Here is a 23,879-nt window from a genome sequence, read left to right on the forward strand (position 1 = left end):
ACGGTCTTCTGGGATCCACCAGATCTTCTATCTCTCAAACTTAGTCCCTTTTCATTGCACTTCTTTCAGATGTTCTTAAGTCTTTGCCTCCTTTCTCACTCTTCAACCGAGATGTTGCGTGACTTAACGAGTTTCTCCAATGTATTCCTCATTCCGCAATTTTCTTCCTAATGGTTATTCTTTCCTGTATATCTCACTCCTTGATCTCCACTTCCTTTTTTTCCAAGTCCATCTTAACCTCCTTAAGCCGTAAAGATTGTGCCTTCCATTTTTCTTGTAGACTAAGTATCCTGGGTGTCAGTCTTTTTGGATTCATCCTCTTAATGTGCCCATGAATTTATAGTCTTCTTTTATTCATAGTAGTTGTTGCCTCAACTTTTTCATAAAGTCTCAATCGGAACATGGGTGTTGAAGAATCTAGTGACTTCTTTGGACCTATGATTTTCCTAATGAACCTTTCCTTTCCCTTCCCTTTTTTTTTTTTTTTGTTTGCATTTGGCTTTACGTCGCTCCGACACAGATATGGCTTATGGTGACAATGGGGCAGGAATGGGCTAGGACTGGGAAGGAAGGGGCCATGGCCTTAATTAAGGTACAGCCCCAGCATTTTCCTGGTGTGAAAATGGGAAACCACAGAAAAACATCTTCAGGGCTGCCGACAGTGGGGTTCGACCTACTATCTCCCGAATACTGGATATTGGCCGCACTTAAGCGACTGGAGCTACCGAGCTTGGTTCCCTTTCTTCAATGACTGGGTCCGTTACTCTTGTCATGGTTCCCGCCGCACATTTGTAGACACTGTGCTCAGACGACCGTATACTAGTGTGTTAATTTTGCTTCGATGGATATGGACTTAAATTTATACATCCCATGACATAGTCTAAAAGCCATTTCCATCTTAATATACCGAGCGAGTTGGCCGTGCGGTTAGGGGTGCGCAGCTCTATGAGCTTGCATCCGGGAGATAACGGGTACGAATCCTGCTATCTACATCACTCAAGATATTTTTCTATGATTTCCCATTTTCGCTCAAGATAATTTCTGGGGCTATACTTGACTAAGGACACGGTCGCTTTCTTCCCAAACCTATCCCTTAACTATCACATCGTCTCCAAAGTCGGTGGTACGTTAAGTCACTACAAAAAAAGTGAAAAACTATTTAAAATCGTAAAATGGAAATTAGTCACCATTTCATCGAACGTGACAGAGTTTCTATTTGCTAATGAGTGAAGATATTTTCCCCCTCACGATGATAATTCTCTATGAAAACAGTCGTCAATTGCTCAAGTCAGTTTAATGAAGTAATAATAAAATCAATGGGCGCTGTTTGTTAGGGGGATTTGAGCAATGAAATCAAGCAGAATTATAGGATTCAGTTGTCCGTAGAGGAACGCGTCTGATTGGCGTTCGGCCCGAGAGGAGATGCTGTCTTCACACGGCCAGTTTCAATTTCGAACTGCTGATTAGTGCTGGATTGGGAAACAGTTTCAATCAATTGTCGGTCGTAGTCAGTCGAGTAACATTAACAGGGAAATACGTGCACTCCGGGAATAGAGAGGCAGGCTATCGCATCACTGTTAGGAACATCATTTGAGATTACGGGGATCAAGGCCACGTTTGTGTGGCTATGTGCTCCTTCCGTGCGATTTCAATATTTATGAAGTGGCCAGAATGCGGCGGTAGGGAACACAACAAATGGATTGCTTACAGAATTGACCAGGAGTGGGAGATCCCCAACGTGCAATGATAAACACCTCACTACTCCCAGGGTATTAGCGCAAATAATTGTTGGTCTATCCCCACCCAGGGCTGCGGGCAGCAATTTGTCTTTGCAGCCCCTCTTAGAACTTAATGTAAAACTTCCGGACAGGACAGAAAAAACACGCCAGGTCTTCCCACCATACAACTGTACAGCTGGGATCTATATATCTCCCCTCTCACAGCCCTCAACTTGCTAAGGAACTCTTATGGTTAAGAGATGAGGTCCCGCAAACTGTGTGCTATCACTGAAAATAATTAACAGTTCTGTTAACGCGTCGTTTGTCTTTCCCAAAGCTAGAGAAGTCAAATAAGGCGACAAATGGACGGTCATAATTTTACCCTGCATTTCAGTTTTATTTTGTACCGAGCCGTTGCTCTCAATACAGGAGGTGATGAAAGCAACACAAAATGACATGAAATGCTACATAGAAGCGATCTTCCTGAACTATGATTCCAAGTTCGCGGGTTCAATCCCTGCTGAGGTAGTTCATTTTAGACGGAGGTCAATTTGGAGTCACCTGGAGTACCCTCCAATATCTTGCGGTGGACCATTGTGGCACCGATTATCCTTCTCAGGTATATGAATCCTTCTCTCTGCAATGAACACGGCTCTGAAACTGATGACGAATATTGTTGAAGCCACCATCATGACTGAGCATACCGCAGGCGAAGTAGTATGTAAGTCCATTGAGTAGGAAGCCATTTTCGGCCCGCGACACGAGGAGCCATCAGCCCGTAATATTCGGTAGTGTTTGTGTGTATGTGTGCGAAGCCCAGTCAAATCTACGACACACAGAGATCTGAAATTTTGACATAGGACAATCGAATAAAGTTGTAGGACTCCATCTTCGATAACGGTGCTTTTGCCATTGTCAACTGTACATGGATTGTTCAAGAGTTCGAAAGGAAACACAATACAGTATACATCTTACCTCCAAATGGAAGGACATTAGTATATTTTATTCGGAAGCTCTAAGGAAACAATATACTTTGTATTATATAACATGTTCTTTTACATGGTTTTAATATTATCAGTATCATCCATCAACCCTCTTCATTCTTACACTCCATGTCGTACGATGTCGGCATGTAAAAGATCCCTGGTGATACATTTGGTATTTACCCGACAAAATTAATTAAATCTCAGCCATAGACGCCCAAGAGAGATTCGGTTTACTCTGTCTGCCATCTAGCGGACCTAGAGTAAAACGGAACGTCGAAATTGACGAGCAGAAAGCCAGATGGCGTCAAATCGAAATGTCTGCACACGGTAGTTGAGGCCATACGATTATTATTATTATTATTATTATTATTATTATTATTATTATTATTATTATTATTATTACTATCATATATAATGTCATTCATTTCATCTCATTACCTCATCTGATTAGGTTGACGTCATGAAAGTCATCCGGTCGTAAAAATTCGCCACGAAGATTCATCTCACTTCATACCCAAACCCCATAGAGAAAGGGGACAAGGGTTGGACACTTAACATTTAGAGGAAACATAAAGTAACAATATAATAAAAATAAAATAATGTATTTCATGCAATTTACGTCAAAAAGATGTGAGTTAATATATATATAATGCTTTAATTTGCTTTTAAATAAAGAGTTTGGAAACATCTAACGGTCGAATTACTAAACGCGGGCAAAGTCGCGGGCAAATGCTAGTAATATATAAGTACGACTTAGCGAGGTCTCAATATTGAGCAAGTCGTCATATTTACTGCTTGCCAGAATTTTTCTAATGACTATTAATATAGTCCGCCACTGTGGTGTAGTGTTTAGTGTGATTAGCTACAACCTCCGGATGCCCGGATTCGATTCCCGGCTCTGCCACGAAATTTGAAATGTGGTACGAGGGCTGAAACGGGATCCACTCAACCTCAGGAGGTCAGTCGAGTAGAGAGGTGTCCGATTCCCACCGCAGCCTTCCTGGAAGTGGTTTTCCGTGGTTTCCCCACTTCTCCTCCAGGCAAATGCCGGGATGGTACCTAACTTAAGGCCACGGCCGCTTCCTTCTTCCTTCCTTGTCTATCCCTCCAAACTTCCCATCCCCCACAAGGCCCCTGTTCAGCACAGCAGGTGAGGCTGCCTGGGCGAGGCACTGGTCCTCCTTTCCAGTTGTACCTCTCGACCTAAAGTCTCACGCTCCAGGACACTGCCCTTGAGGCGGTAGAGCTGCCTTCGCTGAGTCCGAGGGATAAACCAACCCTCGAACGTAAGCAGCTTAAGAAAGAAAATAAGAAAGATAAATAATATATCAGAAATCATCATTATTGTAATGGTGCTTACTTTACCAGAATATCCTTATATCTACATTTCCTTCGATGTATTTAAGAATATTTAGAGTAGTCCAAAATATTTTGCAGTATTTGCTTTCTTGTTTGAAACGTTTTTATTGATGACTCGTGTCAATCAAGAACATTTGTCGATAAGCTTGACGTCAAACGTTTAATTGTTACAACTGTTTCCACAAAACAATGAAGCACAAATTGTATAAAACATTTTTTTCTGGAGGTTCGCTTTCCTAATACTAAAGGAAACCAAGTTTGATACATTTTGTGAATCTCTTGGGCGAAATCAGTAAATGTTCAAATAACTAAATTTAAAGGATACTTTTAAAGTTTGAATATAATGATATAACCGTAACAACTATTACCGGGTTTTAGAATGAACAGGATATTTCCTAATTTAATGAAGACCCTTACTTCCCATCAGGCTAACCATATTGCAGATCAACTCAGTTGGGCCAGAAGTCTCCGTTTATGTTGTTAAGTACAACGCATCTCCACAATAACAACGTGTACTTATCCATGATAACAGACTAAATTGACGACTTTCGTAGCGTAGTCCGTTAGTCGTTATCTTTTCCTTCCTATGACAGTAGGTTCCATCTCGATGGAGATGTTTCAATGCGACAATTCCATCTCATTTGCTACTGAGATGTAACAAAACTCCTAGAGGACAAATTTCCGACAAAGAGCGAGTGGCTGCAGGTTTGAATCACATGGCTGTCAACTGACATTTGGGAGATGGGTTCGGACTCCACTGTCGGCAGCCCTGAGGATTGCTTTCCGTGGTTTCCAATTTTAATACCAGAAAAATGCTGAGGCTGTACCTTAATTGATACCACGGTAGTTTTCTTTCCGCTTCTAGCCCTTTCTTATCCCATCGTCGCCATAAGACATCTGTGTCAGGACGGCGTAAAGGAAATTGTAAAAATAAATCCACTTTTTCGAAGTGTCATCATCCCGGCTTAGGCTGAATGTAAGGAAATTAAGGCTACTAGTCAACGGCAAAAATAAACAGTGTATGGCTCTTTTTTTAATCGTATGGCCTCAGCTTTCATGTTCAGGTATTTTAATTTCGATTCCGGCTACCTGTGTGTCGTATATGTTCCCTTTTACTTTACTGGATAGGACAGTGAACCGGATCTCCCTTGGACGATGTTTGGTAGAGTTTTAATTAATTTTGTCGGGTAAACACTAAATGTGTCGCCGGAGATCTTTTGCAAGCCAAAATCGTACAGCATTGAGTACTGAATGGACTTAGTTTCACCCTCCAAAAATCCGACTACTTCTGCCGAGATCAATAGGCCGACACGCATCACTGATCCACAGAAGGAGATATTAGGCCTATTTGATTCGCTGACGTCGACAGAATGCTGGCCGGGCTGAGTGGCTCAGACGGTTGAGGCACTGGCCTTTTGTCCCCAACTTAGCAGGTTCGATCCTGGCTCAATCCGGTGGTATTTGAAGGTGATCAAGTACGTCAGCCTCGCGTTGGAAGATTTACTGGCACGTAAAAGTACTCCTGCAGGACTAAATTCCGGCACCTCGGCATCTCCAAAAACCGTGAAAGAAATTAGTGGGACGTAAAATCAATATTATTATTATTATTATTATTATTATTATTATTATTATTATTATTATTATTATTATCACAGAACAGTCAGGTACAATTTTGAGAAAATAAAACCTTTTAAGTGTTTAGGTTCCATAATGTCGAGAAGGAGTGAGGAGGAAAAGGGGCTTCGGCAAAATAAAATGAACTCCACTCACATTCGTTTCAGCTTACATTATCTGTCCTGGTCACTTTTGGTATCTCAGAAAGGCAAGATCTAGCTTTACATGACTCTAGTACGGCAAGTATTTATGTATGGATGTGAGAAGTGGTCAACTCCGTAATCGCTGGGCGATGGAATTGATACATTTGAAAGGGAAGTTCTGACGGGAATGTACGGTACTCCGTACAACGTGAAGGCTGGAAGGTGAGAAAGACGCTTTTGGAAAGAAAAGATCGGTGGGATGATAGGGAGGATAAGGCTGCAGTGGTTAGGGCATGTTTGAAGAGCAGAGGGAACTTTCTCAAATCAAGACATTAACCAACATTCAGCCGTCTGGAAAACGAGCAAGAGGACGTCCAAGTACGAGGTATAGGGATCGAGTTACAGCGATGATACAACAGGTGGAGCTAGCAGCTACTATGGAGGATAGCAGAGAAGACGATATACTGATAAATGTACGTGCTATTATGACTGCATTGATTGATGATTTGCGATTATCAAAAGTTGTCTTCTACCATTGGCCGTAACGGCCTATGAGCCTATAGAATATTAAATGATAATAATTATGACATTATTATTATTATTATTATTATTATTATTATTATTATTATTATTATTATTATTATTATTATTATTATTATTATTATTTTCAAGGGAAGGAAGTTTGGTCCACTTTGTACAATACAGCAGACCCTCATGAAATAATTTCCTGAGGTTCACCTTTTCATCCCTAGAAAATATTCCGAGAGGAACTAATTTTATTCCTATCACCCATCGTAGCCTTTGTTTTAGTTGGTATTTGGGTGTGCCGGGATCGATTCCCAGCTCTAAGATTATTTTAATACTGCCTTGAAGGACTGGTTAAAATGCCACTTCTGTCTATTCTAGAGGACGTTTTCCGAGGTTTCCTCCTCTATTCCAAGTTAATTATAAAGGACAAACTCCGATCCAGAAATACTTGCAACACATGTTATCATCCCAACGGACATTCAATTTGGAAGCGTATTGAAGCAACAAAGGGTACTTAGTTCAGTCTGACAGTGCTTCTACTGTCTTATGCCAGCCTCCTAGCTTTCATCTTCGTTATGTACTCAAATTAGTCGAATTCGCACTTAGGACAGTAAAACTGATTCTCTGACTGTCAGTCACTTTAAACTTGCGGTTATGGTGCAGATTATTTGAAGGAATTCACATTAAGCTGATGCAGTTAGTGTTTCTCATGAGTTGCTGACCTATGAGTTAATAGTAAATAGTGGAGGTCTGCAGTGGTCCGCACTGCGGTATATTCCGACCCGCAAACCATGTATAATTCAGTTCTCTCCTGCACTTTGAACAATATTCAGTCTTAATGACGAAGGTTTAATGGCTAAAGGTTTGCTCTTATTATAGGTAGTTGATGAACACTAACGTAATATTCCTATGCATTTATGAGTTTTGCTAGCCAACTATCATACACACATAGGTAATAAATGGTTTTCATATCGATTCCTGAGAAGCCCAATATTTTCAATACTCATCTGTTGCATCGACACATTAAAATGCGATTAATAAACTTTCCTGTTATTAACCGTTATGTGTATTCAGAATATATTACCTTCGTACTACATATCAGGGACTCTGTAATGCGCTGTTCGGGTCGCGTAGCTGTGAGGTTGCATTCGGGATATGTTGGGTTTGTAACCCACTGCCAACAGCCTTGAAAATTGTTTTCCATGGTCTCCCTATCAAATACTGGTGCTGTATTTCAATTCAGGCCACATTCACTTCTTTTCTAATACATTCCCTCCCCGACACAGGCGTCGCCGTAAATCTGTCACAGTTCAGGTGACGTCAAACCACTAAAAATATTATATTCTGTGCATATTATGAAATGAAATCCCCGGTATGTGTATATCTGTGTTTGTGCGGGTTAATATAGAAAACCAATGAAAGGATTGTTATCTTGTTCACTGCTGTATAGAATATTTGTCAGTGGAGATTTAGGAGCTGAATAAGGAGCGAGACAGTGGTTAAAAGAAAGTGGCCATCCGAGAGTTTCCTTGACTTACTCTGCAATCAACAATAGACATCAAGTAAGTGTTGAAAGTGTACCGGGTGGTACACCTCTACGCCGCACTTTCGAATTTTCCGCCTTAATGTACTCCTCTACTGGAGAAACATTGAACTTAAAACTGGACCTACTTAAACGTTTGCTCTGAAGATGTCAGTGTATGAATTTCGACTTGTTTTTGTTTTCTATTTATCAAGAAGTGTGGACATTCTCTCATAGATGTCTCTACTAAAATAACTATGATCATGCACCCTGGTGCGAGGTGAAGGAACTTTATTTGAAGAAATTTTGTACTCATAAGTTTTTGTTCTTACTAAATTTCATTCTTTCATTTGTCGGTTGCAATATTAATCTTTCCTTCCGCCAGTTTTGAACTTAGCCAATCCAGAATTTCTGTAATTAATTTTTGACCAATCGTATCTTTCTTCTTCGATTTTGATGTGTAACTGTAAGCTACCCAATAAACGCCGGTGGGTGTGTCTTAATTATTCATGAAAGGCCTCGAACCTTCCCCGAGGGTATAAAAACTGCTGATTTTCTTGTCTCTCGGCCAATTCATCAATATCTAACTTAGTGTATGGACGTGTAGCAGAAGGCGGGAAGCGCCTCTTCCATCTGGCAGCAGTTCTTCAGTAAAGTAATGGCCGCTTAACATCTTTATTTCTTGCTAGCTCAGCAGTTTAACCCGCTGGAAAGGTCCGAAACTTTTACAATGTAACCTACCTTTCTACAAATGTAAACTTGTGCCGGCTTATGTAAAAACTGCATATATCTGTAACTGTAAATCGGGGATAGAGAGTGCTTTATACTCTCGAGCTCCCCTTCATTTTGACTTGAGGTGACTACGTTTTGGTAACTGATTTTCTACTCTTCCTTAATGTGTTAAATTTATTCATTATACGAACCACCTCCATACTTTGGGGAATAGCCCCTGTTTCATCGGCCTAGTGCCTTTTAGGTTTTAAAACGTGTATTTAGGAGTGCAAGTACTCGCCTCCATTCCTTTGGTATTACGGGCCATTCACTTAACCTGTTCTTTTTCTGCTAAGGCCCAGTAGATTGGGTACAAGATACCCCCGTTTCAGTAGTGTAGTTTATGCCTTGATGGCAAGTGATTGTAAAGTATGGTATGGCCTTGAAGAGGCTTGAAAAACTGAGAGCGTGTCAGCTCCGTATGTATGTATGAATGTATGTATGTATGTATGTATGTATGTATGTAAAATAACTCCTTCGAGAAAAATTCCGGCATTTCAGCGTCTTCTAAAATCATAAAATTAGTCTTTGGAGCGTACTTTTATTAGTATTAGAAATATCGTAATTCACCACAGTTGATCAGAAGCAAGTAATATATGAAATGAATTTTTTCAATAGATCACCCACGGTCTAAGACTGGCAGTTTAATGGTCCGTCGTCAAGAGGTGTCCGAAGTCGCAGTTGGTGGAGAGTAATGAGGGGGAGGTTATCCGTTTTTTTTCTTTTTTTTTTTTTTTACAATTTTGCTTTACGTCGCACCGACACAGATAGGTGTTATGACGATGATGGGAGAGGAAAGCACTAGCAGTGGGAAGGAAGCGGCCGTGGCCTTAAATAAGGTACAGCCCCAGCATTTACCTGGTGTGAAAATGGTAAACCATGGAAAACCATCTTCAGGGCTGCTGGTAGTGGGGTTGGAACCCACTATCTCTTGAATGCAAGCTCACAACTGCGCGCCTCTAACCGCACGGCCAACTCGCCCGGCGTTTGGCAATTGCATGTCGAAGAGCAAATGACACTAATTAGCCCGTAGCAATATTTACAATTGATCCACTATTCTTGGTGGCCGATTATAATGCCACTGCTTATTCGAGGCATATTAAGTTGTCGGTAACTCCTGATTTTTGCTATTTTTAATTCTCTCTTCGGATGGGGTACTGTACAAGGTAGTAATTGTTTCATGAAACTTCCACTACAATTCAGACTACAAACTTTCATTTCAGAGGCGTCTGTCGTGTTCAGTACACGGGAAGTGCGCGGGCTTTTATCCTGCTTTTAGAAGCAAGTTAATTTTCTTTTGAGTCAGTGCCTATCGAAAGGTGCGTTTGCGAGTTTAATGCATATATTCTTTCTGTATTATGGCTCAGTATAATTTTAATTCAGTTATTCCATCAATTTCAGGCACTATTTCAAGAAATTTATTTTAATGTTAAAGTTTCAGGTCATAAAACAGTACCCCTCCTTAATCATAAATTTCAGGCAATAGGAAGTGTTCGACCGAAGAAACCAAATAGACAACGTAGGGTTCTCTCCGAAGAAAAATGAGCTGAAATTGGTCATCGTTTAGAAAAGTTATACAAAATGATTCTTTAGGCATCCTTTAGAACAAGTAAGTATTTATTATGGCCCTCCGCCAAAGGCCAGGAAATTATTAAAGTTTGTGAATAATAAAATTCCTGAAATACGTAATGGTACTATTGCGTGGTTGATTCACCGCTGCTGAACTCCGCCGACACACGGCAACGACAGTTGCACTCACCAATCTTAGTCTTGAGTTCAATGCTCACATAGTATGAACATGCAATGGTCGGATGTTTGTACTGACCTACTTACTTCTTCTTCCGATATTGATGGAATTTCTGCAAACTAGAAGACATTCCGTCCCATTTATACGACTCATTCAGTACCTTGTAACAATCTTTTATGGAGGAAGTCCAGTAACAGACATGGTATGCATATTGAAATACAGGGTAAAAGAACTCAAGAGCTGTCATACTTAGAGATTGTGCTGAGATCCTCATGCGCCACTAGTATCATTTTCCTATTGAACTCAGTGATAGAAAATGTTGGATTTCCTGTGATTGTATACACCAGTGTCAGCCAACTGGCTGGCGTGTGGTGTAAGAGGGCCCGTGTGACGTCGGAGAGCCCATGTGACGTATGAGCGCAGAAGGTGGGGAGCCGCTGTCGTAGAGTGAGACGAAGAGACAGCCTCGCTTTGTTGTAAACACGTGCAGTGCCATACGTCGTGCTGGTGGTAGTGGTACAGTACGTATGGATGAACCGTGCACATCACGGTGCTTAAGCTACCTACCCCTCCGATTTTTTATCTTTATGGGAAGATCTATATTTATTTGTTCAAATGATAGGAATGCTACAGCTAAATGTTTAGTTTGTATATGTAGAAATAAAGTTGCTTTATAACTCTTATGCTACTACATAACAAAGTTACGTTACAATAAAATATGTAGAGAGAAATATGTACTACACATACCGCATTGTACCTGTAGCCCAATCCCCCTACGAATGACGTTGTATTTCCCCTCGCCGCTCTAGCCATCACTTCTCTGTTACAGTACTAAGTACTTCGTTTCGCTGCCCGAGCAGAGTGTGTGACGTGTTACCTGACATCACACGTACACGCAGTTGGCTGACCCTGGTATACACCATTCAGTTTGGACTATACGGTTTTAATTTATAGACTGAATATACTTTAAGTGCCTGTTGTAACACATGTTCTACAAAATATCCATCTTTGTTGCAGCATACGGTAACCTGGGCTCTGTGCTGAGCTCCCGAGGAAAGACGGAGGAGGCTGAGTGGGCTTTTCGAATGGCACTCAAGTTCCGTAGCAACATGGCGGACGTGCACTACAATCTGTAAGTACACTCCTAATGTACACGCATGCATAGAAATGGTGTCCCGATATAAACAAAGCACCTCCTCGCGTAATACATTGCTTCAGGTAGACGGCTCGCTACAAGACTCTACTGGGATTGAAATGGGACAGCGGTGGATTGGATGTATAGCAATACACACACTCTGCCTTCAGCAGTACTCGTTCACTTCCTTCCCCTCCTTTTCGGTACTAGAGTGGCCTTTAAAACTACACTTCACTCCCTCCCCTCCCTTTCTGTACTGGAGTGGGGCAGTGTTGATTGTTTATGTTGGGACACAAATTCCGTGTATGCGTGTACGAGTAGTTCTAACTTGAATGTTCAAGTGCAGATGGCAAATTCGACCCTTAAATTGTTTGCAAGCACAACTGCATTGAATGTTGAAGTGCAGATGGCAAATTCGACCCTTAAGTAGTTTGTAAATATTCCAGCATGCCCTATATTATCTACTGTTTCTACTTAGAGTACTGTATTCCCTTTTCATCACGAATAAGTATTTCACGAAATTCATTTGCCAATGAGTGAATCGGATTTTGACTTGGAAGGTGAATATTAGGGAATCTCTCTTGAATACAGAATCTTCGAAACAGTACCTGAACTGATCCATTTTAGCTTAATTAATGCACAGTATTACGCCTAAATAATAAAACACTTAATTCACTGTCACTTAATTAACTCTTAATTAACACACAACAAGAAGAAGAGCAGGTGCATACGTTCCTAGAGTTGAACCACGGCTGTCTCTAGTCACGGCCGGGTAGTGCTAAATTCGGCAAGCCGTAGCTCGTCCATTCATCTGACTAGAGTGCCACATGTCTCTATATAAGACACTATCCGCGCTAGTATATTTGTACTGATATTTCCATTATTATGGTGTCTATGTTGACGCGATAATTTTGTAATCATGCCACATATGTATAGGTGCGTAAGCAACTATGATATATCTCCTCCCCTCAGGCTCTCCAACCGGTTTTTAAGCAGGGGATCGAGACGTGTAAGACAAGAACTGCATAGCTCGGCCAACTGCCCGTGGAGCGGTCCTGCGAAAGATGACATCACCCGCTAGCACCAGTAAAGAAGTTAATTCTTTATGAACAGTGCGGTGAAAGTAAGTGATGGCAAGAAGGACAACGCTACAGAGTCTAAATTATCAGTTTGGTTAAGAAGGATTGTTAACAAGGTATCTTCCTCGTCGTTTGCAAGCGTATGCAAGTGATGTCCCAGTATGAAATCTTTTAGGAACAACAAACAGAGTTGATGATATACCCTGTACAACCCATCCACTTTCTACGTCTGCAAATGTCGACTCCTGTCTTCAATAGGCTGGCTCGGAGGGATGCCGATCTGAACCCTACAGGATTCGAATCGATATAGGGTTTTGCCTCCTTCCTACCCCGATCCTCTTCCTCGTCTTCCTTCTCATCAGTGTAACACTACGCAATAGGTAACGTGCAGCCGTCATACTGAATACAGAAATACAAGCACTCGCTGAATTATTTTCGCCTCAAAGGCAAGGAGTAACTAAATCCTTGAACAAAGATGGTGCGGAAAATAAATGCAGATCGCAAACCACGCAATCATCACGGCCAATTGGCTAGTACCCCAGTGCGTACGTATTACAACACGCACAGACATACGCACGCATGCATTAATGTAGTGAAGTTAAATATTGATATCTTGCTGTATCCTGAGGCGAATAGTAAAGAGGTTTTCATTGCTTTTGTAGCTAACATATTATTTTCTCTCCAAAGTACAGATCTGGGAAGAATTCCTAGGATTATGATGGAATACAAAATTGTCTACCAAAATCATGGGTAGTGGTAACTCTGGCACACACTGTTCAATATTAAAAGGTGGAATGTTTAAAATCAGTAATAACCCCGTGAGAGCGACAGCCACCTCTGGCCTCCGTCCTGAAGCAATTCATGTGGTTTTCCAGAGGAGAAGTTCATAGTACCGAGCCACTTACTTAAAGTGTGATCAAAGCCACAACGATCCCCTTAACAGAGTTTTCCTTAACTAGCACCTCCTCTTATAACCGCATTACAACCTCGAAGAAGGGTTGAACTAATTTTCGAATGTGGCTTACCGAGTGAACCGGCCGTGCGGTTAGGAGCGCGCAGCTGTGAGCTCGTATTCGGGACATAGTGGGTTCGAATCCCACTGCCGGCAGCTTTGAAGATTGCTTTCCATAGTTTCTAGTTTCCACACCAGGCTTTACCTTAACTAAGTCCATGGTCACTTCCTTCCCACTCCTAGCCCTTTCCTGTCCCATCGTAGCCATAAGACCCATCTATGTCATTGAGACGTAAAGCAGCATGTAAGGAAAGAAAGAAACATATAAAATCTCTTTTGCGTACTTCCATTTCCAATCAATCAATCAATCAATCAATCAATCAATCAATCAATCAATCAATCAATCAATCAATCAATCAATCAATCAATCAATCAATCAATCAATCAATCAATCCTGATCTGCATTTAGGGCAGTCGCCCAGGTGGCAGATACCCTATCTGTTGTTTTCCTAGAATTTTCTTATATGATTTCAAAGAAATCGGAAATTTATTGAACATCTCCCTTCGTAAGTTATTCCAATCCCTAACTCCCCTTCGTATAAATTTATATTTGCCCCAATTTGTCCTCTTGAATTCCAACTTTATCTTCATATTGTGATATTTCATACTTTTAAAGACGCCACTCAAACTTATTCGTCTACTAATGTCATTCCACGCCATCTCTCCATTGACAGCTTGGAACATACCACTTAGTCGAGCAGGTCGTCTTCTTTCTCCTTAATTCTTCCCATAGCGAACTTTGCAACATTTTCGTAACTCTACTCTTTTGTCGGAAATCACCCAGAACAAATCGAGCTGATTTTCTTTGGATTTTGTCCGTTCTTGAATCAAGTAATCCTGGTGAGGGTCCCATACACTGGAACCATACTCTAGTTGGGGTCTTACCAGAGACTTATATGCCCTCTCCTTTACATCCTTTCTACAACCCTAAACACCCTCATAACCATGTGCAGAGATCTGTATCCTTTATTTACAATCCCATTTATGTGATTACCCCAATGAAGAGCTTTCCTTATACTAACACCTAGATACTTACAATGATCCCCAAAAGGAACTTTATCCCCATCAATGCAGTAACTAAAACTGAGAGGACTTTCCCTATTTATGAAACTCACAACCTGACTTTTAACCCCGAATACCACCGGGCTGAGCCAGGATCAAACCTTCCAAGTTGGGTTCAGAAGCCCAGCGCCTCAACCGTCTGAGCCATTCTATCATTTTGGTATTGAATTGCATGGTTTTGTATTTTATCTTCTGTGACGTTGGTGTAGTTTACCATAAATACATACATTATCATTATAGACCGTTATGCCTTTCAGCGTTCAGTTTGCAAGCCTCTGTGAATTTACTAAACTTCGCCACAATCCTCTGTTTGCAGCTAGTGCTGTGGCCTCATTTAATTCTATACCTCTTATCTTTAAATCGTTAGAAGGTGAGTCTAACCTTCGTCGTCTTGGTCTCCCTCTACTTCTCTTAGCCTCCATAACAGAGTCTATTATTCTCCTAGGTAACCTATCCTCCTCACATGAGCCCACCACCGAAGCCACTTTATGCGTACAGCTTCAACCATCGAGTTCATTCCTAACTTAGCCTTTAACTCCTCATTCCGAGTACCCTCCCGCCATTGTTCCCACCTGTTTTTATCAGCAATCATTCTCGCTACATTCATGTCTGTCACTTCAAACTTATGAATAAGATATACTGAGTCCACCCAGCTCTCATTCCCGTAAAGCAAAGTTGGTTCGAAAACAGACCGATATAAACATAGTTTCGTCCAGGTTTACCATAAATATTATAGCAAATTAAAATGAATGTCAAGCAAACACCTTCGTATTTAAAATATGTTTATGGAACACTTGACCCTTCCCTCTTCTGATATGAGGCGTGTTATAGTTTGGTTAGCTATGAAGACTGGAATATTCACATTAATAATTTCTACCCTGAAATGAAATCAAAACTTGTGAAGGAGGATACATGTTTCATGAATTCTTGTTAGTGGAGGCTCTACATCAAAAATGAAGGAAAACACGAAAAAGAAAATACATACTTGCTAGACGTGAACTTAATTTTATAAACTGAAGAAAAAATTGTTGTTTGACTAATTAGAAGGCTTGATAAATGGTCCCGACAGTCTGATAAACGTGAAACAGAAGCAACAAATCGGGGTTTAAGAAACAATACTTCGTATCTAACAATGCTCTTCCTAGCCATATTTTTCCTGTTGCACTGTAGGAGTGCGTAAATACATCATGCGGACATACATTCCTACACATTCCTGCAGCATGGTACTGTAAGGTTCATTTTTCCTTACTCTTATGCATAGGAAAACGAACACAACGAAAATTGTACTGATGGACTGCATATCCCTATGTAGTTGCGAGGTGTGATAAGTCTTAATGGAAATATTGGCTAGGAAGAGCATTGTGAGATACGAACGTTTTTTTCTTGCCCCCGATATAATCATCAGTGCTCCTGGGAAGGGAAACACGATACAAGGCGAGACGTAAAGGCCAACAAAGAACGTAGAACTACAACACAGTCCATCTCGGACAAGGAACGAATTTTTATTTCAGCATATCGTGGGCCTTCGCCTTAAAGATAGTCTTCGGTGGTTTATATGAATGAGTTTTAGATTACATTAGATGTTGTCTTTACTGGTGGTGAATTTAGGGTTCTAGGCCCATTTTTATATTTAACCACATTTTTAGTTGAACAGAAGCATCAGAGAAGGAGGAATAAATATATAGAATAAAGAGAGTCTGTTCCGTTCACGAAATGTAATGATACATAGCTTACTGATCAGTTAAAAAATTAAACAATAGAGAAAAAAGTAAAATTAAATTGACATTTGTTACATTCTGGAGTTACACATAGTTTTATATTTGGTCTCAAATCTTGTATATGTGGTGATTGATAATTTTGATAGAATCTAATCAGATGGTTTCACAGACGCCTATCAGTTCTTGTTCATGAAAAGAAACTTTACTTGTTTCTTTGTTTGCTTGCTGGTGTGTGTTTTTACGTATCGATCCTTTTGCCACTCTAACTTGAGTAGCGTAACGCCCTGGGACTTTGACAGGGTAGTAACGACATTTGCAGTTTTCAGCATTGTGCGATCTGTGAAATAAACATCAGGTTGAAGTTCCAGAACTACGAACAGTGTTGCACACGAATGGAAGAAGTTACGGAACAAGCACCGTAACACTGAGAATTCTCTTGTTCTATCCGATTCACTCACTCTCTCCTTCAACACTGTTGAAGTTCCACGAAAGCTACACGTGCTAGAGGCAGAAAACACTGATAAAGCATCCTACGTTGTTCATAGTCTGCATACAATAAGTTATTGTACTAGGCAACATTGGATAGCGTAATATACCGTTGGAAATTACTCAACTCCAAATCTAACCAGTGAAGCAATAATTTCTGTTCAAACTGGATCAAAGGTAAACAAATGTAGATTGCGTTGTTCACGAAATTATGGCTACTTATGGATATATTTAAGAAATTTAGACTGAAAGCATGTCATGTATACTCGGATTTTATTTTCGAAATTCGTTTTTAAAATTGCCCTTTGTGTTAGTTTCGGGCACAAACGAGGTGTAAAAATTAAAGGAAGAATGAATGATCTAGAATTGTTCTTCCGAAATGTCAGATATTCGCCGTTCATAAACGCGCAGCTATGTTATGAGCGATGAATACTGATTTAGGAATCATGAGAGGTTCATGACTTTCACGCAGACTATGGTCAGTGTTCATTCGCCTGGAGGATACGAACTCAGCAAGTAGTAAAATATCAGCTTGGGGAAAGTGAACGGTTAATCCCAAGCACGAACTCGGACACTCTATCCTCAAGTATCAGAAGGAAGGGGGTGGGTCATCTACGGCCGCTTCTCTGAGGCGACCTTGAGTCATCGCAGTGTAGACAAGAAGGCAACATCATTCGGGGGATACTAGAGGCTTACGGATTGCTTCACGGATCTAACTTGGGAGTAAAACTCTCAGACCCCTCTTTCCTTTCCTTCCCCACCAGGGACCAGTGGTTTTGTCACTAGCGGGAACTAAGCTATCCGGCCCAATGGTCTTGTCACTAGCTGGATCTAAGCAAACCAGACCAATGGACTTGTCATTAGCCGGACCTAACCAATGCAGACAATGGTCTTGTCATTAGCCAGACCTAATCAATGCAGACAGAGATCTTGTCATTAGCCGGACTTAACCAATGCAAACAATGCACTTGTCATTAGGCGGATCTAATCAATGCAGACACTGGTCTTGTCAGTAACCGGACTTAAACAATGCAGATAATGGTCTTGTCATTATCCGGAGCCAACCAATGCAGACAATGGTCTTGTCATTATCCGGAGCTAACCAATGCAGACAATGGTCTTGTCATTAGCCGGAGCTAACCAATGCAAACAATGGACTTGTCATTAGGCGGATCTAATCAATGCAGACACTGGTCTTGTCAGTAGCCGGACTTAAACAATGCAGATAATGGTCTTGTCATTATCCAGAGCTAACCAATGCAGACAATGGTCTTGTCATTATCCGGAGCTAACCAATGCAGACAATGGTCTTGTCATTAGCCGAAGCTAACCAATGCAGACAATGGTCTTGTCATTATCCGGAGCTAACCAATGCAGACAATGGTCTTGTCATTAGCCGGAGCTAACCAATACAGACAATGGTCTTGTCATTATCCGGAGCTAACCAATGCAGACAATGGTCTTGTCATTATCCGGAGCTAACCAATGCAGACAATGATCTTGTCATTAGGCGGATCTACGTTCCTAAGTTGGTCGCACGCTGTGACGTCGTGTGAGCCGCGCCATGTTGAATTCCCAAGTTACTGACTTCGTGCGTATGCTCAGAAGACGGTTTTGGGAGAGTTTTCAAATTCGTGCATTTGATTGTACCTGAGCAGGTAAAAGTTGTAGATTTCGTGTAAACTCCATTCTCCCGTCACTCTGCAGTATAGTAAACTTTAATAGGAATTAGCGGAGGGCAGTTTCCCGACAGCCGTTAGGGCTCATTCTAAGGCAACGAAATAAGCGTTGAAAACAATAAAAAAGCTATGTGAAGTCAAAGTACAGTACCCGTTTGATTGACGAACGTACATTGGTGCAATTGAAAAATAGCATTAGCTGAAATAAAACCCCATTTTACTGAAGTAATTAAAAAAATGTAAGGGAAATTGAATGAGAAGCAGAATGTTTTAATGTATGATTTGTTTAGTGTAGTCTAAATAACAGGCAGATTACACTATATTTTTTGAAGGCAGTGTGCAATAGCTTGGCAAAATACGAGTAATGGAACAAAGACCGCAGTCTTGGGATGACGATAAACTGGAGTAAAACCTAACTACGTTGTAGAGACATGGCGCACCCGCAGCGCCGTGAGAAACTACTGCAGTCAGCTACATGAGTACCGGATGGGTAAGACAAAGCGTAAGATCTGGAAGAAATGCAGCCTAAACCGACCATCAGGCTTGCAGAAATAACCGTGAAAAGAAATCTAGCAGCCTGCAGGTCACAAGCAAACAGCCCTCCCACAAGACAGTTCACGTAAGACTGATAACCCACGATGAGTGAAATAAATTATTCAGAGCAATAAAAGGAAGGTAATGGGATGGACTACATGGAAAGATACTGCGAGAAAATGAACACAATTTTTGGAATGTGGAATGTCCTTTCTCTCACCGGAAGGGAGTGTGGGGAAAACGTGTAACATACATGGCAAGAATTAGGGGAAAACATTCCAGAAAGTGATTGCTCAAGGTCTGAAGTTGTATGGAAAAATGACTGAAAGACCCAACGCCTCACAGCAGAAGGAAATGAAGGGGAAGAAGGAAAACCAAACTCATGATCGTGAACAAATATGAAAAGCTCAGCTGGTAGGGAACCTGCAATATCTCCAGAGACTTCACCTATGACTTATCTCGATTCTGTTGTAGATTCTGGTAACTGTCAAAGTGAAACCAAGAGACGTATTGTACCATGATGCATATCCATGCAAAATCTGCCGAGCAATCACTATCATCACCAGGAAAGAGACTAGTCCAATCACTCATCTTCCCTGTGTTTCTTTATTGATGCGAAACCTGGATCATAAAGGCGGTGAACAGAAAATGCATCGGCGTAATTGAAATATGGTGTTGGCGTAGCATTCTAAGAATACCGTGGGCAGCCAGAAGAACAAATGGTTCCATCCCCCAGGAAGAAAAGTCCTGCCTCACCAACATTGTTTACCAGAGAATTCTACATATCTTTTTATCACATTATCCACAGGAAAGAGGAAATCCTAGTGAAATTAATCGTCCAAGGTATGGTTAATGGAAAAATTACAAGAGTACTTGCGGCAAATGGATAGGTTGACCAGATTAAGGACGTGACTAATTTGCCATGGAGAGTACCTGTCTGTAAGACACAGCATCTAGTGGAGTGGTGTCAACTGATAAAAGTTGTAGCGAAGCCCTTGGACCACGGTGCGCAGTCATGAGCGGATCGACTGAAGAGAGAGGAAGAAGCTAATATGATTTGTGATCATTATTTGTAAAAGAAAAATACAACCCCGACTGTCCGTTTGTAGTTGTTTGCTGGCTTTGCGGCTTGCTTATCAAATGGTTCGGGGCTGCAAGTACATGAGCTAACAAGTAATGTGTACTGCAGTGCACAATGATATTTGCCTTTATAAGATACTGCACTTGGATGTGAAATGAGCTCGATAACTGCAGTCGCTTAAGTGCAGCCAGTATCCAGTAATCAGGAGATAGTGGGTTCGAGCCCCACTGTCGGCAGCCCTGAAGATGGTTTTCCGTGGTTTCCAATTTTCACACCAGGCAAATGCCGGGGCTGTACCTTAATTAAGGCCACGGCCGCTTCCTTCCGATTCCTAGACCTTTCCTATCCCATCGTCGCCACAAGACCTATCTGTGTCAGTGCGACGTAAAGCAAATAGCAATACATGCTGGAATATGTAGCAAAACAAAACCATTTCCATCAGGTCATGAAGCTGGAGGAATAGAAGTTAAAGGCTTCCACTATCAATAACGTGGGTACTTAATGGGACTGAGTTACGGTTACTCGACTACACGGTACGGGTCATCAACTGGATGCGCAGTAGTATGCCACACTCATGACGTCACGTGGTGACCAAGTTCGCTACGTCAAGCCGAGCGCTGTTAGTGAAGTGATGGTGTTTACCTTTGAGACAGTGTATGAGATTAATGTTCTGTGCTGTGCTGTGCAGACATTGGTTGCTCTAACCACGCTAGATAGGCCTACCAGAAGGACTCAGACATTACATTTCATCACTTTACGAAGAACTCTGAAATTACAGATTAAAGTGAGTTGATGCCTGTAATCGGGATGAATCATTTACTGTTGAGAGTGCCCATGAGTGCTTTGTACACAATGTCGGTGTGTACGGAATTCAGACCGACAACATTTCTCCTTTACCTAAGGAACTATTTCAAGGGTACTTAATGAAACCCGTGGACTACTTCATTAATTCTATTATTATCATGGAAAATGAATTTAGTGCCTTCCACAGAAACTCTGTTAATAAACGTCCAAGAGCTTTTACATTATTAAAGGAAAAAGTATCAGGTGTTTGCAACACTACTGAACACCAACAAACCGCCAAAACTACTCTAACATGTAAGCCCCATATAATTGCTCATGTTTCTTTAATTTTTAGCGAATAGATTTAGAAATAAAACTATACATAAAATCGTTCTCAGAAACACTGGTTGGATAGAAAACAGAAACTGATTTGTAAACACCGTACTTGCGAGGCGAATGATTATTTAGTACTGAGAAAGCTACTGAAACATTTCTTCTCAAGCACAGTTGTAATATTCTAAAAATGAAAAGAAAATTAAATAAATGCACAGATATAAAAACTGATGAATTTATTTGACAAAATAGAGAAATATTAAGCTATTGGTTAATTAAAAACAGGTAGATCATTAACAGAAACGCACAGTTACAATGGGTTGTGTATTGTGCCAGCCCGCCAATGGGAGCCTGCTAACGTCTCTAATCTTCCACGTGACCCCTACCATCTAGTCTAATAACCGTGGATTGAGTGATTACCTCTGTTTTCGGCCACACTTGCCCCTACCTGCTACTCATTTGTGGTGTTTCCTCGTAGTCACGTATCCCTCCAAAATTTTAAGTCGCATTTTTAAACTAGTTAGCTTTCTGGCAAAACATAGAATTCGTGTTCTTTCGGGTGACCCGAGCACGCCTACCTAGATCTACGGACACGAGGCTAATTTATTTAAACTCTCCATAAAATACCACCGGACTGAACTGTGGTCGAACCCGCCATCTAGAGCTTAAAACGTTAGCGCTCTACCAGCAGAGTTACTGAGTCCGGTGTAAGGAAATGATGCACACAAAAAATTCTTCGGTTCACGATGTTTTTATGTTCATAAATAGGTATTTCTTTCTGAATTGATAACAGTGAGGCCCATAGGGGTAGGATATCGACATATAGCCTGGAAACATTTTATCAACGCTCCTACTATCTCTAGAATGGCTCTGCATCATCGACAATATCAAAGAGGCAACAAAAAATAAAAGTCTGCATTTTAACTTGTTTGCAATAAACAGCCCTTAGGCTCATCCAATTAAGAAAAAATTACTACACAAAACATGAAGTATAAAACAACGATACCCCGCAGGTCATTTGAAAATAAATAGGCTTCCAGTTTGAACATGAACTTGTCGATGGTACTTCAATTTTCTAATGATAAACTAAATTGTAAAACATGAAAGCACAGCGGATTATTTTGTTTACACACACACACACACACACACACAAGCTAGGCTAACACCATAATGGAACAAATCGTACGAGTTGTTGATCCGCCCTTCCGCCTCGTTGAAGATTCACAAGTGAAACACATCATCCACGAATAGCATCATGTATACTGGAAAGAAAACATCCGAAGCGTTTGTACATTTCAGGGCTATTTCGTAAAGTCACGAGACGGGAATTTTGAGGCATAACTTAATTTCGTTACTATTGCTGAATATCATAAGTTCAACTCCTTGACAATATAATCTGAACCGAGGACTTCAGTTGGGAAAGTCCCAGATTACCGGCCCGGTAGGGGATATTAATCGTGGCTGGGCATTTGTGTCTATCCTTACAAACACCTCTTCATAGAAAACACAGTGTACCAATCTATCAACCACCACAGAAATATGGAATAATGAATGCATACCTCTAGGTACATAGGGTTGATGTTGGGAAGGACATCCACTCGTAAAACATAGCCAAATCCACATGTGCGATACCTGCGACAACAGAAAATGGTTACAAAAGCGGTCGAAAGAAAATAATACACAACATAAAGAACTGCCCAGTGATATTTTATTTTTATTTAGGTAATAATTTTTGACTTTCGAACTATAATATTCACGGATGTTTGCCCAATTGTACTTCCTGTTAAAGGAATAATTATCACCACCAATACATGGTGGAAGACAATAAATCTGCTTACCGAATAGCAAAAACAAAATGCTTGAAACTGAGCGTGACGCTCAATATGTCAAAGAAGTGTGATAGGGTTGTAGTTTAGAAGCAGTATGAATGTACTGTGAATGGTTACGTTGTAGGATATGGTGATTCCTGTTACATTAAGGGCCTTAGAAGGAGCTGAAGTTTGCTCTGGAAAGGGGCTTATTAACGTGCTTAAAATCTTGTGAAAATTTATGTACTTTTAAATGTTAACCGATAGCGATTGGAAACGAACCAGTGACGTTGATCATAGAAACCGGAAGCTTACCAACTGCATTACTCAGGCTGTATTATTATTACCATTAATATTATTTCCGACTCCATGGTTATATTTTTAGTGTGCTGGCCTTTGACCCAGGGGGTCCCGGGTTCGATTCCTGGCAGGGACGACAATTTTAACGTTCATTATTTATTTCCAATGTCTCGGAGACTGGCTGTTCGTGCCGTCTTCAGCATTAGATTTCGTCATAGGTAGAGCCCCATCCTCACAGAAGCGCAGGTCTCCTATACGACGTCAAGTCGGAAGACCTGCACCAGGCCTCTTCGGGGGCCACACGCCATTATTGTTATTACTATTTTACAATTTGCTTTACGTCGGACCGACACAGATAGGTCCTATGGATAGGATAGGAAAAGCCTAGGAATGGGAAGGAAGCGGCCATGGACTTAATTAAGGTACAACCCCCAGCATTTGCCTGGTGTGAAGATAGGAAACCACGGAAAACCATATTCAG

At 41.0% G+C, this 23,879-nt stretch overlaps 1 protein-coding gene across 1 annotated transcript in view; it reads left to right on the forward strand.

Annotated features, from left to right (window-relative positions):
* Window positions 1-23,879, forward strand: part of LOC136862579 (protein O-mannosyl-transferase Tmtc2) — a 671,534-nt gene that overhangs the window by 473,402 nt on the left and 174,253 nt on the right. The window contains exon 3 of the mRNA XM_068225145.1: window positions 11,406-11,520. Coding sequence (XP_068081246.1) covers window positions 11,406-11,520 — 115 coding nt within the window. The remainder of the gene's footprint in view (window positions 1-11,405; window positions 11,521-23,879) is intronic.

The sequence above is a fragment of the Anabrus simplex genome, chromosome 1 (assembly GCF_040414725.1).
Source record: "Anabrus simplex isolate iqAnaSimp1 chromosome 1, ASM4041472v1, whole genome shotgun sequence".
Taxonomy (NCBI): domain Eukaryota; kingdom Metazoa; phylum Arthropoda; class Insecta; order Orthoptera; family Tettigoniidae; genus Anabrus; species Anabrus simplex.